Raw genomic sequence first — 19,973 nt, 5'->3', positions numbered from 1 at the left:
AGCAGGACTGGCATCGACCAACACTTCATGACACTTCCACCTGGCGATATCGGCCAATCCCAACTAAGGATTCTCTGAAACAGTCCCTTACTAACCTTCTGCAATGACTTGAACGACGAGGCTGTATTAAGACCGTAACAGCCAGCACCTATCTATCATCAGGATGGGGAGTGGCGAAACCTGGGAAACTTAATGAAGCTCGGTTGGTCGTGGACTATCAAGAAGTCAATAAAAGGTGCCAAGTACTTCAACAACCTAATCCGTCTACTATGCCACAGTGTATGTTAGAGATGGCACAGTTCCAGCAAAGTCCGTGGGTCGGAATTACATTAGATCTGAAAAACATGTTCTTTTCTATCCCAATAACTGACCCGGAAGGAATACTGAATATGTGTATTGATGGCATCATGTACAGGTGGACAGTTTGTCCGCAAGGATATTGTAACGCTCCATCATTAGCCACTGGTGCCATGAATAACACCCTGAAGAATTTTCGAGCCTTGCATTCTCTTCCCCCAGAAAAGGAATTAAAAATTTGGAGTTATGTGGATGATATTGCCATCATGGGTCGCGATAGCTCTGTAGTTGCCAGTGTAGTAAGTCAACTGGTTGCTCACCTTCAAAGTGAGGGATGGACCATCAACGAGGAAAAGTCAAGCCTACGTCCTGTAGATGACATTACGTTCCTTGGCACTCGATACACTGGTTCCATCCGCCACGAAGTTTCGCATGAGGGTCCTAACATCGATCCGCTAAAAACATTCCACCCTATCACTAAGAGGCATTTTCAACAGCTTTTGGGTCATTTAAATTGGTATCGACATTATATTGGACCTAGTGATCTGGCACTCCTCACTAAATTACAGCGACAGATTCATGACAAATCCTGAAAGTCCACACCTTGGACGGAAAAGGATCAGCAGAATCTGCTTCGCCTGCTAACCAAGGTTAAAGGTACACAACTCCATGCCATCGATCTGGGTGAGTCACTAACCGTAACCCTTGGATTCACCACCAATCACGTGTGGGCTGTCGTGCACAACCCCCGCGATGAGTTAGTATACACGGCCCACAAGACACTTCAAGCGGCGCAACATCGATATGGAGCTATGGGAAAGATTCTCCTAGCTGAACAACTGGTGGAGCCGTTAGCATGGGGGCATGGAACGTTACGCGCTCCTGGTGCCACATTGTTACCCTTGCTGGACGCGGGAAGAATCGACCCACATTTTCAAGGGGAGTCTAAGACCTGGAATACGCTAGTACTAACCCACCATTATAATTGGCATTGTTGGAGGTTGGAAGACACGGTACCTGATCCAAGCCCAGAAGATGAGGAAAAGGTTCCTACGCTGTATGGAACTTCAGCCCCAGCATGGATGGCCTCGGACGGAACCTCCCAACATGAAGGAGCCTATGGGTATTACTGTAAAGCTTGTCATGATAAGGGAATTTTTCAAGCCGACCCAGATGATAATTCGTCTCAAAAATGTGAATTATTAGGATTCCTGAAGGTACTGGAACATTGTTTGATGTATCATAACGATACACTCCCAGTTCCGATCATCGCGATTGATTCGCAGTATATCTACAAAATTCTTACGGGCACAGCTTTTCCCAACGAGAACTTGGATGATTGGCGAGACATCTGGAGGACGTTAACTAGATTTGTACGCCTTCCATTGATTAGGCACACTAAGTCCCATCGTTCAGATACTGATCCAGTGCATGAGGTAATTGATAAGCTCTTGGAGGATCCACTCCGGACCGACATAGCTTTGCCTGTCACATCTACCACTGATCCTGAAACCAATCCATTCCTCGCGTGGCTTGATGAAAATTGGGGTCACCCAGGACCACGGGCTTGTCATCAATGTTGGTGCCGAACCATTACAGAACCGGCCTCATATGGAGCCAGGCGGGATTGGGAAAAGGTAGCTCAGGCCTGTAAAACGTGTGCTAAAGAAAAGTGTCATAAAACCAAGCATCAGATCGGAGCTTTCAATCCTTCACAGTTTCAGGCAGGAAAAGTTTGGCAGGTGGATTTGCTGGGACCCCTCCCAGGGTCTAAACTGCCAAATAAAGGACTAGTTGTGGTTGATTTGGGGACCAGACAGTTGCAGGTTATTCCCTTACGGAAAAGCAATGCCACTGCTGTTATTACTGCCTTAACTGCTGTGTTTGCCACCTGGCAGCCTCCTCATGAAATTCAGTCTGATGGAGGACCTCCGTTCAACTCTAATGCTTTGGATAAGTTTGCTCGTCTTCACAACGTGGCATGGCATCTTCATCTGCCGTACCATCCGCAGTCCAACGGCGTTGTGGAGAGACACATAGGTCTATACAAGGAGCAGCTTCGCCTTAGAGGAGGAGGGACGTTTAAAAATTGGACTAAATTTAATCACGATGTCCTTATTTCACTAAACACTACTAAGCCATTATGGGACGAAGCTAATGTCCAGAAACCCTCACCTTGGGAGCCTAAGTTCCAACCTGACGAGTTGGTGTGGATTTCAATACCTCACCCTCATCAGTCTCACCCACAAGTTCACAAAGGGACAGTTCAACGGCCGGGACAATATCCCAATACCTATTCTGTCCAACTGGAAGAGAAGCCTGATTGTCCCCCTATTGTTGTTCATCACAACTGGATGACACGCCGTTCCGATGTTCACCCAGTATCCTTACAGTGAAACCAGTTATGATTCTTTCTCGTTGTGTTTTGTCTTGTTATTTTGTTTTCTTCACAGGTTTAACCCCAGCAGAAGCAGTAATCCACAACCACCTGATTCCAAAAAGTGATAGTTGCGAGAGAGGCACTGAGACGGCGAAAAACCCATCTGCTCAGGACTTGTTATGGCATTATTTTCATTTTATTAAGTGTTTACTGACATTGTCTGTTATAGGAGAAGACGGACCGAAGCGGAATGTTCTCCAATGAGACGATGATTAGCAGTTGTTGTTATGTGTTCAAAGTTATTTGTTTATATATATATATATTGGTTGCGAAGGCTTTGCCAAGTCAGTGAATCCGTATAATGTGCTCATGTGTCAAAAGTTCCAGTTGTGCCGTCGGCAAGGGGGCATGTCATAACCCAATGAGTTTGGTGCCTCGGCACTATGGAATTTTCTTGACACACGAGAGCCTCTTGCACAGCGAGGGTTTTTGTTGCATAAAGAACCCGTGTGCAGGAGGGAGTTCCCGCCACTTTTGCAGCTGCTTCTGCAGGATGCATTTTCTCTTTGCAGCACGGAGTTGCATGGTGCAAAGAGTTCCCGCCATTCGGATGCAAATTCGTGCCCCGCAATTGGCTAGTGCTAAATTATTCACACGTGGTGGCCGGTAATTGGCTTGCTGGCCGTTTAAAAACTAGCGCGACTTCCGCCCAAGTCGAAGAACTTTGAGCACGCTGCAGAGTGCCTCTTAGAGATCCGACTTGCGGCTAGCTGATCGATAGACTGATCACCTATCGATCCTTCTTCCCGTCGCCGAATGCAGTCCCAGACGTACCCTTTTCCCGCCGGCTTGAATTACGGACGAGTTTACTGGCATTGGCCTCTCCAGCTGGAGCAACTCACATTGTTGTCCAGACGACTGAACCGTTTCCGTCGCAGCCACCCGTGACGTAAGTAAAGTTTTTTGCAACCATTAAGCTTGTCAGCCTCTCTATTCACCAGCCCGCCCTGACGAACGGGTAAATTCTGAATCACCTCGAGTCAGTTCAGCCCGGCCGAGACACTCAGCATATGGTTACCGATCTCTTATGCTTGTTCTTGTTTGTTTGACTCAGTTGGTCTAATAAAAGTTATCATACCTACTCAAAGAACCTTGCCTGCCTATGACCATACACGAGTATGATTCTTCTGGCAAAATCCCGTCTAGTAAGAGCTGGCAAGGCCTGCGTAATGCAGGTATAGCTGAGGTGTCATAGGTGGTGACCTTCGAAGCTAATTTGTTGTCAGTGGTCAAGCAGTAGGTCAGGGGGGGTGGCAGCATGGGGTTGTGCACATGGGACATGGGAAATGCAGAGATTGCAGCGGCAGGCAGCTTCCTGCACGGCTCCACTGTTCCCTGCAGTTCTGTGTCACACAGTGGGCTATGGATTTCCTGTGGGAAGGCAGCAGGGTGGGAAGTACCAGCTGGAAGCGTGCAGCATGCAGCCCCCATCACATGCACAGATTTGCGGGGACATGGGTTCCCCCAGCTCCCTGGGAATGTGCACAGTGGTGGGGAGCACCCCCCTGCCCAAATCTGCAATGGCCAACCTGCCCCGTGCCCACACCCCATGCACAGAACTTGGGGGGGTAGGTTCCTCCTGGCCCCCAGGATAGCACACAATGGTGGGGAGCTGGCTCCACCCCCTAGACAAGCTGCCTACAACCCTGTCCTGCTTCCTGCCAGGGCCCTGTGGCTGCACATTGTGGCCCCAGGCCCCAAACCCAAGTCCCAGCCCCAGCCCCAGCCCCAACCCTGCTTAACTCCCTTCCTCCCTATGAGGGCCTCAATCCCCCTGCCACAGCTTACCTGGTGGAGCTGCTCTCACACATGGCACCTCCAAACTCACCACCTTCCTCCCACTCCCTCCCAGCCCCCTGCAGGCTGGAACTCTGCCAGCCAGCAGAGAGCTCATCACACAACTGCAAAACTGTGGGTTTCTCTGGTAAAATGAGAAATCCACATTTGCCTCTGGTAAAAGGTAAAATCCATGGTTTCCTCCATTTTTCCATGGGAAACAGACAACCCATCTGGGTGATGAAGACCCTGGTGATGAAGACCCTGGTGATGAAGACCCAGAATCGAGATATCTCACTGCTTGGAGAAGTGATCCAACCAATGAGCATTATGGAAAAAATGGCACTGTCAGCACCACACTATCACTATTTTTGAATGAAAGTGTCCCTGACTGCCAAAAATAATATCAGTCTGTGTGTGTTGTTGTGTGAGCATAACAATTGCATTGGGCCCATAATCAAGCATATGTGCGACTTTCTTGCTTCATGAATTCCAAAAGCCACGGGAAGAAAACAGACATTGTTATCCTCCTCTCAGCCAAAATGGCATACTGAAATGTACGTCTTAAGTAGGTTTTCTAGTGAAAACTGAAAAAGCGAAGGGATATATGATACATAAGTGCCAGATTCTGTTCCATATATTAAGATTCTACATGGTTTAGGCACCTAAGTGCAATTGTATTCTACCTGCTTGAGTCTGAAAGACTGTTAAAAGGTGTGGAGGGGAGCTTTCTTCCTTTTTGCTTTCTATGTAATTGAATTTTAAGGGTCAGAGGGCAGTGCAATACAAAACTAGATGCATTAATGTATGTTCAGCATTGAACAGTGGGAACAGTCATAGCTAGGTGCCTAAGTCCACTTAGATACCCAATAAGTCAAATGGAATGACTCCCTATAAGGGTTAAAGGAAATGGTTGAGTAAATTATTTAGATTTAAAAGTCTAAGTCCATCTGCATCCACTTTTAAGCATCCAAACTCTTTTCTGAATTTTACTTCTATTTGCCCTACCACAGTATTATTGAAGACAGTGGTAACAGACTAGGCCAACACTAAATGTTTCAGAAGCCTTTCCCTAATAGCAACATCAGCATTGTATAAATTTCATTTAGCTCTTTGGAGAAATATTACAATAAGTAGGCTTAGAATTTGATTAATTGACATTAAGGGGGTTCCTGATGGCAATCACATTCACTTACCCCAATAAATCCCTTTATGATTTACAGAAGCTTGGACAAAGAATATTGCAATAGTTTCCAAGGTAAGGCTGCTCAGAAACGTATGGTGATTTGCAAAGAAAAGTTTGAGCAGAAAACATTGTTCTTAAGAAAAATGAAAATCAGAAAGCAAATTGTGAGCACTGGAGAACTAAATACGGAAAATGCTTTGGTGCAAACGAAATATTTGTGGCAGAGAACTGCAGTATTTTTAGCAGAACTTTTTTTTTTGCTTCTTACTTCTCTTCATAGTTTCATTGTTTTATAGATGTTAGGAGCTGGAAGGGACCTTACAAGATATTTGGGTCCAGGCCTCCCTTCACTTGGGCAGGAAAAGATGCTGTGGTCAGATGACCCCAGCCAGGTGGGCATCAGGATGCTTTTTGAAGATCACCAGGGTGAGGGACTGTTCCACTTCTGTGGGAAGCCTGCTCCAGACACTTGGCACTTGAACTGTAAAGTTGTTTTGCCTTGTGTCCAATCTGAAGTTATCTATCAGTCTGTGCCCATTGTTTCTTGTCTTCCCACAAGGTGCCTTGGTGACCAGATGCTCCTCCAGGCCCTGATGCACACCCCTAATATACTTAAAGGCTGCCACTAACTCTCCTCTGAGTTCTCTAGGCTGAACAGTCCCAAGTCTTTCAGCCTCTCCTCCTATGACCTGCTCTCCAGACCTCTGAGAGAAAGCAAAGGCTTTCTCTCAGTGGTTTGGCTTTGTTGAACACCAGATTTGCTATTGAAAAAAAAGATTCAATAGACATTTTTAAATTAGCTGTGGCTAAGGCTCTGTTTGGAAACTTATCTGAATATTAAGGCCTACATTATCTAAAACGTTGAAAAAGAGAGACAGAGAAACACGGATATACAGACAGAGAGAAATCGGGGGGGAAAAAATTTTTTCAAAGAGACAATACATGAGAGAGTCAGTCCCAGTGGAGGTACAAAAGAACTTACATACTCATAAATCAAGGTGTGGCTTCTTTGTTCACTCAGTACACTCTTCTCTGAAGCACAGGTGAGTTTTAAACCATGATTATAATAGAATGTTTTCAATATCTAGTTTTTCTCTAAATGTTAGTCCAACTTATGCAGTCAATTCCATCTGGTCTATTTAAGTGCAGACTGGGTGCAAAATGTCTGCTTTAGTGAAATGAGTACAGAAATCAGATATAAAATCATTTTATATCTATTTAGTATTAGTAAAGATCAATGCAAAGGGTGCAAGCTAAAGAAGAAAGCTGAGCATCCTGGTGAGTGTTCTTTTGTTTTAGAATGTGATTTCTGTGGACTAATACCATCAATTACCATTTAGAGGTGACCTCCATAATATAAGATATGGGAACTACGTAGCAATCTCCACTGAATTTAGGCTAGTTCTATGTCTGAAGAAAGTAGTGAACTGATGATTATAAACTAATGAGTGCTTCAGGAAAATGCTAGATAAATGGACAGCTTAAATTCTCACACTTGGTCAGGCTTTCAGTCTAATACATGGAAATTAGTAAGAATCGTACTATGGACAAATATATGTCATTGAATTAAAGCTGGATAATGTAGAGTAACATAACGCATATTAAACTTTGATATGGGATCATAATTTCCTGTGGTGCTGAAAAGGAAGTGTTAACTAAAGAGAAACTGTTCCTGTAATGCTGCCTAATATACATCCTTCTTTGAATATGATTTTTAAATCTTTTGGGAGAGGATAAGCAGGGTCTGTGCTTTGGGTGCAGTGGGTTTGAATGGCTTGTTTGGATTCACTGTGAACTAGCAAAAGATATTTGTAGTTTCTGTTTGTATTCAATATTTATGCCCCCCTAATTATAAAACCATACAAAATATAACCTGTAGTTAAAAACCACAGATACACATAAATAATAATAGTTATGAAAATGTGCAGAAAAAGGTCCAGCATGATAGACGGTAGCGCCGTAAGTGCATTTCTTGTTTTCTCCTTATTCATCCAGATTAACAATAAAAAGCATGACTTTCTTGTTTTTCCAGATGGGGATTGCAAGGGGAGCAGTGGCAAGTGGGAATCACACGGCTGTGACACACTTCTTCTTCGAGCCTTTCTCCAATGCCTTGGAGATCCAAATTGTCCTTTTCTTTCTGGTGTTGCTTATGTACATTTCCACATTGGTGGGAAACCTCGTCATCATCATGATCAGTGTAGTTGACTCAGCCCTTCACTCCCCCATGTACTTCTTCCTGAGGAACTTGTCCTTTCTGGAAATTGCTTACACCTCTTCCTCCATTCCAAAGTTCCTGGTGGACTCCTTTGCATATGACAAGAGCATCTCTTTTGTGGGTTGTGCCATGCAGATGTACTTTTTTGGCCTCCTGGGAATCACAGAATGTTGCCTGCTGGCTGCTATGGCATATGACCGTTATGTGGCTGTTTGTCATCCTCTCAGGTACACAACCATGGTAAGTCACACCGTCTGCCTCCAGCTATCAGGTGCGTGCTGGTTCTTGGGAGTGTTGGTGAATGTATGGCAGACGACTTTCATATTCACTCTACCTTTCTGTGGCCCCAATATCATAAACCACTTTTTCTGTGACCAGCTCCCAGTACTGAAGTTGGCCTGTGTGGATACTTTCAGGATCGAAGTTCATATCTATATCATTGCTGTTGTCTTCATTATGGTGCCTTTCTTACTTATACTTGTGTCCTATGCCTGGATCCTCCATACCATCTTCAACATGCCTTCTGCTGAGGGCAGGAAAAAAACCTTTTCCACCTGCTTCTCCCACCTCCTTGTGGTCACTTTATTTTATGTTCCTGCCATAGTGACTTATCTGATGCCCAAATCCAGCCATTCTCACAATTCCAACAGACTGCTTTCTCTCTTCTACTCTGTGATGTCACCAATGATGAACCCTTTAATCTATAGCCTGAGGAATAAGGAGGTAAAGCAGGCTTTGAGAAGGCTGATATCAAGAAAGAGGTCCTTGAAATAATTTGTGAGTAACTTACAATCAGTATATTTTCCTGAGTATTAAAAATAGTGCATGTGGTATTCATACACCAAGGGGAATGGAATCTCCCCCTCTGAGGACATGCACAGGCACAAAATGTAAGAGGCAACCTCACTAAGGAACAAAGAAACTTTTTGTTAAATGGAAGTGAAAGCAGTGACAGAACTTCTCAATGGATGATTTGTTTCCAAAATATATGAAAGATTTAGGTTAAAAATCATGAGCACCAGGCTTTATTTTCTGATGCTTTAAAATATTTTTTTTCCCTTCTTTACCCTTTCCCCAAGTTAAGATTAGATTGTCTGTTGTGTTTAAGAAAGCTGTGCTTAGGCATAACTATCCAGGATCAAAGTGTCAGAGGGGAGGACCTGCAGATCCAGTGAGAACAATCATATGGCATCTGCATCCATCTGACAGTGGGAGAACTGTGTTTTGGAGCCACAGAGAGGTGCAGGCTTCATGCTTAAGATCTGTCTTGGATTCACTTCAAAGAGATCAGAAGAAAGGGCCAAAATGCAGCTAGATTTGATTGGAAAGTTTTCTGTTACTTTCTTTTTAATCTTCTCTTCTTGCCTCATTTTTTCCTGTCTTTTTATTCTCCCATGCTGCCTTGTTTTTACTTGTTTTTATCCTACTTTTTGCCTGTTCTCTCTTTTACTTTTAACTTATTTTCTACCTTTTCCAGTTTCAAGTTTCTTTTATTTTTCTCTCCCCACAACTTTTCCTTTTCTTTACCTACCTTTCCTTCAAATTAAATGTGCTTTCCCCATTCAACTGCTTTTTAAGCCCATGTTGTGATATACTCCAGCTAAGGGTCTTTGCCAAAAAAATATAATTATACTATAACCTATGAGCCATTCTTTTCAGTCAGTTTACTGTATATTGACACCAAAGTGACTGTTTCCCTTTATATTTTATTTTATTCTGTTATTTTTTCCTTTCACCAACCAACTGTAATAATTTTGCTTTCTAAACATATAATTTTATTCACTGTATAGAAAAATTAGAACAATGATATTGTTAATAACTTCTTTACTGCTTTGATTAAAATATTTATTCCACAGTGTGTTTTTTTTCAATTAAAAATGCAAAAAAAACTGCTACATGTTGCCTTCCTTTTTTATGATAATGTCCTCTTTGGTGGTCAGAAAAGTATAATGAGGAAAAGGGGCCTCTGCCCCCCAAGCTGGGCTTTAAAAAATTCAATCTAGTTTAGTAAGTCAGGCTGTGTATGAAGCCTTGCAATGGGTTGCCCAAAAAAATGAGTTTGATTAACACTGGGTGCATCTAAGCTACTCAGCTTGGTTTCGAACATTTTCCTGTTTTCAGTAAGAACAGTGGTCTGGTCATGATGCTGGGACCAGTCTTGGCTTTCAGGGACTGGGGACTGGTCCCCAACTCCATTGGTAAGTGCCAAAATGACCATGAGCAAGTTGTATTACTCTCTCTAGGTCCTGTCCAAAAAAGGATGTTGGCACTTAAAAATCCACCCTGCTAACTTTAGGCAACTAAGTCCAAAATTGCAATCCAAATGACCCTTACCCAGAGGCCTCCTCATGAGTCAGGTGCTTAGCTCTGCCCTGCTAGCCTGTATTTCTTCTTCTTTGCATGCCAGAAAGTCCCTACCATAGAAGATAATTGATCACTTCTTTGTTGCTGCTGGGTGATCTAGAATGCAACCTGCCCACAGGGTACACAGTCTCCAAGCCCAGAGACACTTCTGGGATCTTCAGAAAGTTGCATCCTTGAGATACTCATAGGAGACCTGTACACACCAGTGGACAAGTAAGCAATGGGTGGTCTTATAGGGAACTCCAGGTCATAAAGGAAGTTGCTTCTACAGAATGCTCAAGACCACCTGTACTGCTGTTCAAAAGGTGTAAAAGGTGAGGGTGGGGGAGACCAGGAAAGCTGAATCATGGGTAGTCAAACTGAGTAGAGCTTCTTCCTAGGCCATGATTCAGCCTGATTGCCTGACTACCTCCAGCCAGGTCCTGGGACTAGCTCAACCCTAGGTGGGCATAGGTGGCCATCATAGAGGACAGTCCGGGCATTCTCTTTCCTCTCCTGATATGAGACTGGATGCCTTTATGTCCTATATTTTTCTCCTGAAGAGAAAAATAGAGGACATACAAGCATCAGGTTTCATATCAATAGAGGACAGAGGACAGAGTAGCAAAAAACCAGAATGTCCTCTATGATGGCCACCTTAGCTGGGCATCATTACATCAGACTGTTCAAAGAAATCGGCACCTCTCAGACTCATCTGGGGAGATGTCAGTGGTATCTCCATGTCATTCAGCAGACAGGATGAATACACATACCCCAACACTTGACTCTGGTCATGCTTACCCAGCACCCCATGTATAGTAAGTGAAACCAGCTGGCAAAAAGTCCATGCAAAAAAACACATAGAAGAAAAGGCACAACTGAGACACTGCCAATGGAAGGCAGGGCCTGCACAGCAGCATCCACACACAGCCCTAAATCATAGTTCTCCCTTTCAGTTTCCCATAGTTGTAGCAGGAAGGAAGACACCAGATGCCCTGAATTTTGAAAGATTTCCCTCATTCTCATCCCATGGTATATCAAGGGTGCTTCCTCTCTTCTAGCAGGTGTACAGCCTTGCATTTAGTCATTGTTCAAGAGACTTATGAGGGCTCCCTTCCTCTGGTAGTAGAAAAGGCATGTTTTCTTTTGTAGCAGGAGAGAAAGGGCTGCCCTAGACCTGGATTGCTGTTGCCATCAACAAGCGTCTGCTCAGAATCACAGATTCTGCTGCTAGGCAAAGTGCACATGCTCAGGAGGACCCCCAGCATCTGTTTTGGTGTTTGTGGGTTCAGTTTTCAGGAGCAAGTTATGTTGTATGAATACAATAAACTAAAACAGAGGGGTAAAACTTGGAGACAGATCTACAGTCTGACTGTTTTGCGCTGTCCACAGCTAATTTTGTCCGACCAACGTAATTCCACTTCTACAAGTTTCTTAAAGGGCCAATATCCTTACAAACTCTGCCACATTTTCCCTTTGCTTCTTGCCTTCCCCCAGCCTCCATCCATCCACTCCAAGATTGCTCCTTTGCCCCAGAGGACAAACTCCCCAAAAACCCACCTAGATATGTGTTGGGGGACATACCAGTTATGAGGGAGATACCTGTTGCACCCATAGCTCATGCAAGAAGAACTACAATCAGCTACGCAGACCTCAGCAGGTGAACCACTCCAAAAGTATGTTCCAAGTGAGTTGGCAGGTTGAGATGGCACACTAGAGAGGCATGGCAGGGGAGGAGGGAGTACACAGCAGGAGAGGTATACTTCACAAGTCAGTCATCTTATTGTGACTAGCCCCTACAACTAGCCTATAAATAGAGCCCTGGGTCAGAACTGCTATGCTGGGAAACAGCAAAGAGTAGATTCAGGTACCCAGCCTGCCTGCACCCTACTACACTGATAGGCAGACAGATGATTAACTCAATTTGTCTAGGTAACTCTGAGTCCTAGCCCTACCCTCCAGTGTATCTACTATAACCCTGAGCTTAGTGTTATCTTCAAACTTGCTGAGGGTGCAATCCATCCTATCTTCCAGATCATTAATGGCCATGCTCAGATCTAAGATGAAGCTTTCTTTTCTCCATGTTGAATGGGGTAAAGGACCTCCTTTTGGATTAGAGTAAATATGATACTCTGTGTGTTGATATTTTCCAAGACACTTGGTGCTGTGCTTAGTTGTACAGTGCAGCTCCTGTGGATCAGCACAGGATGCTCAGAGCTTCCCCCACTGCTGCCAGGACTCCACAGAAGGAATCCTGGCACCCCTCCTAGGCAGTGCCTTGGGGTGGGTGCCGCACTCAAGACATCTTAGTTACACTGAATGGGCAGATAAGAAAGTATTAGGCCTAGGCGAAGTGGCTAGTATTTGCTTTGGATTCGGCTGATTCAGGGGACAGTGATTCAATTTGGTGATTCGAATCACTGTCCTGATTCGATTCAGCCGTATCTGATTCGGAGATTCGGAAGCTGCTGAATCTCTGAATCTCTGAATCAGCCAGGCCAGACCCACCTCCCGCCCCTCTCCCAGCCCAGCAATGACTGTCCTGCCCACCCCAGCTCCCAGTACTTGGGGGAAAAAAAGCCCCAGCTCAGCAGGTGCTGCTGGGCGGGGGGCGATCCCTGCTGCCCCATGCTGCATGTACTGAGCTGGGGTGGGCAGGGGCAGCCATGGTGGGGCTGGAGGAGTGGACGGGGGTCAGAGGAGCAGATGGGGCTCAGGGGGCTGGCAGGGGTCCCCCCCATGGTCCCCTCCCCCAACTCCCTCCCCCGCCCCTAGTACTTACCATCTCTGAGTGGCTGCAGCTCTTTGCTGCATCCACTGGGGACTACCCCAATTGTTAAAGCTCTCTGAATCTTTGCCAAAGATTTGGAAACATTTGAATTGATTTGGACCTTAAAATTGGTCCCCTGATTCGATTTGGATTCAGAGATTTGGCTACCAAATCGGGCTGAATCTCCTTCGAATTTAATCACCACCTGAAGCTTCGCACAGCCCTAGAAATTATACATAAGACTTGCCTAGTCTTTCAGGATCTAGGGAAAGCTGTAGGCCCTCAGGCAGTAGACTGAATAAAGCAGACTGTTGGGAGAAATTGCAGGTGACTCTGATGGAAAGGTCAGAGGCAGGGGCTGCTTTCTAATCTGTGAAGCTGCATAGAATCTGCATTCTTGACTATAAAGTACCAGGTAAGAACATGTTATTATTCTGATATCTCCTTTTGTTTCTCTCTTATTTTTTTCTTTTATAACCCAGTTATCAGTGATAACTACAAGTGCAGAGCATATAACCACATAGGCAGGGCCCTTTCAAGGAAGTGAGCCTCTCTCTTTTCTAAGTGTTTGACCATACAGGAGTATGATTCTTCTGGCTGGCAAAATTTCCTCTGGTAAGAGTTGGCAAGGCCTGGGTAAAGCAGGTATAGCTGAGGTGTCATAAGAAATGACCTTTCAAGCTAATCCGTTGTCAGTGGTCAAGCAACAGGTGGTAGGGAAGGTTTTAGGGATGGTGTAAGAGCACCTTCAGAGCATCTCTCAAAGGTGCACCTGACCACACCTCGGTTGGGGAATGTCACTATATGATAACTCAAAAAAATAAGACCCTACCTCAGAAGAAGAAGAGAAAGAAGATGAAGAAGAAAAAAATATCACAGTGGGAAAGTACCTCGGGCAATTACACACTCTGTTCCTAAGAAAACTAAATGGAATAGAGTTTTTGAATCCATGCAGTGTATGAAAATGTTGCCCATAAGTACATAAAGTTCCATAGGCCTAAATAGCCTTGGAACAAGATAAGAATGGTGATGGATTGCCTATAGTCCAGAAATTTATCCCATAGAATGGTAATAATTCCATACTTCTTAGGCCTTCCTGGGATCTCCAGTAGCATGATACAGTACTATCGTTACAGTTTTGGATGGAAAGTTGTATTTGTTGCATGTAGCTATAGTTCTTTGTTTTTTCAAGCCATCCATCTTCATCTTTCTGCCCCCTGCATTTGATCTCCATTGTTCTTTTGTCTCAGGAAACTCCATTTTGAGCTTCCCAGAAGAGCAACAGAAATCTTCAAATACTTCAGGTTTTGCCGAGAAATGGCTTTACTTCCGGTGGATTTTAGGCATTCTGAAGCCTCAGCAGGATCATGCTAAATATCTGGTTAACATGCACCTTGGTAACCGGAAGCTCAAAAAATAACTTTGAGTCAGCAGCATAGTCAGAAGATTTCACCCTAGAATTTGCAGCTTTCTACTGAAGAATTTATTCTTAGAAAGCCAGATCCTAAAAATTGGAAAGGCTTCAATTGACTTTGAACCAGACCTTTAGGACCAAGACAATATATTGCTAATTTTAAGATCATATATTTGTAGTTGCTCCCCTCCCACAGATCTTCCATGGCTCCCAGCTCCACCACTGCCCTTCCTCCTGACCCCCACTCACCAGCAGCTGGCTAGCTCTATGTCACAGTGAGGCAGTAGAGTTTGGGAAGATAGATCATTGTGGGGAGTTGTAGTAACATTAGCTGGATATACTCCTTGTTCAACAAGAAGTGTCTCAGAGATGCTCAGATGGCATTTAGCATGAAATTTCCCATTTTAATGTGCAGACAGGTGTATTTTAAGTGCCCTTAGTATCGTCTAAGGGTAATGTGCAACACTATGTTTAAGTAGAAAATAAATGGCAGTTGTCATTACCTTACTATTTCTATAGAAGTGACCTCCTGGAAAAGACATAAACCCAGGATTTTCAAAAGGGGGGGAGGGCGGAGGATGTGCTGTGTTCAGAGAGAGAGAATGAAATTCCAGTGGACTGGTGCATTGGTAGGTGCAAAATTCAAGGTCTTGTACTTTCCTTTCAGAAAATAAAACTTGTGTGTGTACAATACTCAGCATTCTCCATGTCTCAGTTACCATGTTGCATTGTCTTATGGGAAATCAGCTGACACTGTCTGCTATCAAATATCTCCTTTTATATCCCTTTGCACAACACATCTGACTTTACATAGGAGTGTGGAACAGGCATCCATTGCTTTTCAGATTAATCTGTGCCCTTCAAGACAGAATTTTTATCCACTTGCATTGATACAAGTCCATTTTGCCTTGCAGAATCATTGAATAAATTTATTGAAACTGCATAAACAATACTGGAAAGTATAAGATTTCATAGACAGCAGCCTACAAACCTCTGACAAATTAGGTTTTCATCTAAGAAAGCTTATGACTTGTTAAATTAGTTAGTCTCTCCAGTGCAACCCTGCCCTGCCTTTCCAGCTGAATATGGGCATACAACTCCTGTTAATGGGCATCTATGAACATCTCAGCCTGCAATGGCACCAGAAAAGGAATAAAATATATTACAGGGACTTAATGTCATTCATTGTTAAGTGTCTTAAAAGCAGGGCAGACAGTCTAGAAAAGTGAAATGTTAATGCTATAGGATAATAAATAGACCAAGTAGAAGGGGAAGACACCCATTGATGGCAGTTAAATTACTCCTGACTTAAATCTATATTAATGGACACATTTACACGAGGCATTTACTGCAGAGTAGACTAATAATTTACACACAAAACATTTCACATCTACACCTGTGGCCCTATTAGGCTAGAGTAAACTAATAAACTCTGCAGCAGGATAGCACTTGGAAATACAAGTACTATTCTGCTGAGGAATTTTTTACTCCATAGCAGTACACATGTAGACACTGACATGGCTATCTGAGGCATTAGGGTGCTTCAGTAAGGCCCTGCCTGATGGTTTGCCCTATATTGAAGTATGCTTGTGCCTCAGCCAGCCCCTCTGCAGCATGTTGAGCTGGGATGGAGCAGCCCAGCACTGGCAGACTAACCCCACCAGGGTTCCCTGCCAGCCAGGGCTGCTCTGACCCAGCTCAATGTGCTACAGTCCTGGGCATATGTGTGTACATGGTGCCCTGGACCAATAAACTGTGGTGCAATAAACACTGGAGTTTATTGCTCTGCATTAATATGTGTGTGTAGACGTGCCCAATGAGAAGTAAACCAGTCCCTTAGAATTTTATTAAGTTACTCCTGATTTCCACTAGTATGAATGAAATGCTTTTGGCCTCAGCGATTATTTAATGACATTGCTCCTGAGTTACACCAGTGTAAATGAGAACAAACTGAATCCCATTCCATTTATTGAATTTCTAATACTAATGAATCCGATGTGTTATTTTATGAGTCTCCATATCCAGCTCAGAGACAGAAGCCATTAGCTTGGAAATCTCCAGCAGAGAATAAATTTTAGTCACTCTTGAAATGCATTGAAAATAATCAGAGTTCAGCTAGTATGAGTCAGAGTAGATTTCACAGATTTCATAGATTTCTAGGGTCAGAAGGGACCTATTAGATCATCGAGTGACGCCCTGCTCTGTGCAGGAAAAAGTGTTGGGGTCAAGTAACCCCAGGCAGGTGCTTGTCTAATCTCCTTTTAAATGCCGCCAAGGCAAGGGAAAGCACCACCTCCCTTGGGAGCCCATTCCATATTTTGGCAACCTTCACTGTAAAGAATTTTTTCCAGATGTCCAATCTAAATCTGCTCTCTTTCAGTTTATTGCTGGTGTTTCTAGTAACCCCGAGGGGCACCCTGGTAAACAGAGTATCTCTTATACCTTGATGACCTCCCCAGTGAGCTTGCAGACAGCCACAAGATCACCCCTCAGCCTTCTCTTACAGGGGTTGAAGAGATTCAGGTCCCTCAATCTGTCTTCATAGGATCTTACCTGCAGGCCCTCAACCCTACTCTGAACCCTTTCCAGGTTATCCACATCCCTGTTGAAGTGTGGCACCCAGAACTGGGCACCGTACTCCAGCTGCAGCTTCACCAATGCTGCATAGAGGGGAAGGAGCACCTCCCTAAACCTGCTCATGATGCACCTCCTAATGCAAGAAAGTGTGCGGTTAGCCTTACTTATTACCTCATCACATTGACGACTCCTGTTCATTTTTGTGTCGACTATGACTCTGAGATCCCTTTCAATTGCTGTTCTACTTAGAATGGTACTTCCCAGTCTATAAGTGTATTGGTAATTCTTTCTTCCCAAGTGCAGCGCTTTGCATTTATCTTTGTTAAATTGCATCCTATTCTGTTCTGCCCACTTCCCCAGTCTGTCCAAATCCATCTGAATTTGCTCCCTACCCTCTAGCATGTTTACTATACCCCATAGTTTGGTGTCATCTGTGAATTTGGAAAGAGTGCTTTCTACACCCTCATCCAAATCACTGATGCAGATATAGATCAGTACTGGTCCAAGGACAGAGCCTTGGGGGACCCCACTGCCCACATCTCTCCAGGTAGAAACTGACCCATCCACCACCACTCTCCGGGTGCGCCCCATAAGCCAGTTTTCCACCCACCTGACTGTGAAAAAATCCACTTCAGAGCTACTTAGTTTATTTGTAAGAATTGGGTATGATGCTGTGTTGAAAGCCTTTAAAAAACAAAAGTAAATAACATCTACATTTACTTCTGCATCTAAGCACTTTGTGACCTGGTCATAGAAAGAAACCAGGTTAGACAGGAAAGATCTGCCTGTTCTAAACCCATACTGGTTGCCCCTTAGCATTGTATTACCCACAGGCCCCCTACAAATGTCATCCTTAATGATTTTTTCTAAGGTCTTGCCAAGAATAGAGATGAGGCTAACCAGCCTATAATTACCTGGGTCCTCCTTCCTCCCTTTCTTGAAAATAGGGACCACACTGACCCTTTTGCAGTCCTCTGGGGCCTGTCATGAGTGTCACGAGCACTCAAACAGTGGTGCCAATGGTTTCACTATGACACTGGCCAATTCCGTTAGTACCCTTGGGTGAAGATCAGTAGTAGTTCTATTGACTTTAATGAAAAAAAGGCTAATGTATGCCAGCTAAGTATTTGGCCTGCTATAACTACTGGCAAGTTTTGGAATGCACCTGTCTGAAATGCAAATAATTCTTTCTGAATCCTGAATAAATTCTGTAAACAAAGAAAAAATATAATTTGCCAGATTTTCAAATATATGATATTCATCACAAAATGCATATCATATAGCATGTTCATTCTCAGGTTTTTGACTAAGGGATTATGAAGATAAATTTTCAGATATGGGGAAAAAGTTATTTGATTCCAACATGTTCCCAGTTCTAGCAAGCACCTGTTAATCCTGTATACCCAAATCACTGCATCACACTGGAAGGGAAAAAAACAAACAAACAAAAACAAAACATAGCACTCTGGATCAAAATGATTAATCAATATTATAATTATGATAATGTATGTTCCAAAAATGTAAGAATGCAGCTCACAGTTGTACTGCTGGAAACCTGGAGTAACTCCAGTGATTTTGGAGGACTTCACATTTAAACTACTGTAACTGAGTCACACCTTTTTTTTTTTTTTTTTTTCCAAAATGTTTTAACTCTCCATAAAATTGTGGGGTTTGATTCTGCAGTTTTTAATCTTTCCCTCATGAAGCCAGCCTAGCTAGACAGGGGGATTTGATAGCACTCATCAAATATTATCAGCTTGGTTATAAGGAGGCTAGAGGTACAGGTTTCCCATTGCTTTATGCAGGTTCTGTACGTGCAAATTCGCTCTTATGCAATGACCCTTTTTATACCAAAAATTCTTTATATGCAAGGTAAATTCACTCTTCTGTGATTGGTGTGGTAGAAGCCCACGGTCAGCTGCTTTGTGCAGTGCATTGTGGGAGTGATGCACACCAAAACATAGTCTCCTGTGTGGATCTGTGCTCCTCGCTTATTGTCTGCAACACATGTTTCTGTAGTTGCCATCCCCATTATGGTAACATTCACCACCACCCTGGGCTTGTGTGTACTGTCTGCTGTTGGTGAGTACCAAAATTGTCTTGTAAAAGTGGTAGAAATGGGTCTGGGGGTCAGTACAGTTGACGTCTTGGAACATATTCCTATTTGTTACATTGTAAAGTGGGTTCCCTTTATGCAAATTTGGATTATGCGCCATTCTCCAGGAACGCATGTACAACATAAAGTGAGGGAAACCTGTAGATTATTTTCTGTTACTGCAGGAAACAGGGCAAGATGTAGCAGTGTTAAACAGCAGCAAGGGAAACTTAGGCAAGATATGAGGAAGAAATTGATAATTATAAGGGTGGTTAAGGAACAGAGATGGTGTGAAATCTCCTCGGAAGGTTTTAACAGTAGATTAAACAAACAGCTGGTTGAAATAGTTTAGGTATCATCCCCCTGAAGCCTTTTCTAATCCATCTTTTTAATTAAAAAAATCGAAGATTTACACTATACTAATCCTCTGATCAGTTTGAAGTCTAGCACTTTGATTACAGAAACAAAAATTAAAAAACCAACAGCAGCAACATATCATCAATCGCCAAAAGCTGTAGGGAAGAGGATTGTGAATCACAGAAGAAGCTAATTAAAATGCCACTGCTATTATAAGCAAGCTAAATTGAAAATAAGGACTGCTAAAGACCATCCTGTAAGTATTTTCATTTCTGGGGTCAGTGTCACAATCACTTGAGAGAAAGCCACCCTCCCCACAACCCAGCTTCTATTGATTTTGATAGAAATTACAGGTGCTGGGGACTTTTGTAGGACTGGGGCCTGTTGTGATGTAATTTCTCCCTAATTGTCAGATTATATAGATCAGTTTTCAGAACTGCTGAGATCAAGGTGATGCTGAATGTAGCTGCCAAGTCAATGAGAGATTGAAAGGGACTCCA

General features: G+C 43.5%; 1 protein-coding gene across 1 annotated transcript; it reads left to right on the top strand.

The window, feature by feature from the left end:
- Positions 1-7,731: 7,731 nt before the first annotated feature.
- On the top strand, positions 7,732-8,691 carry LOC106739281 (olfactory receptor 10A4-like). Its single transcript, XM_014600832.1, has one exon. It carries the CDS (start codon positions 7,732-7,734, stop codon positions 8,689-8,691), a length of 960 nt encoding a protein of 319 aa, XP_014456318.1.
- The last annotated feature ends 11,282 nt before the right edge of the window (positions 8,692-19,973 follow it).

This window comes from Alligator mississippiensis, chromosome 7, assembly GCF_030867095.1.
Source record: "Alligator mississippiensis isolate rAllMis1 chromosome 7, rAllMis1, whole genome shotgun sequence".
Lineage (NCBI taxonomy): Eukaryota > Metazoa > Chordata > Crocodylia > Alligatoridae > Alligator > Alligator mississippiensis.
This window is presented reverse-complemented; position numbering and strand designations above follow the sequence as displayed.

Coding starts and splice junctions, on each gene's coding strand:
- LOC106739281 (XM_014600832.1), top strand. CDS start 7,732: ATGGGGATTGCAAGGGGAGCAGTGGCAAGTGGGAATCACACGGCTGTG.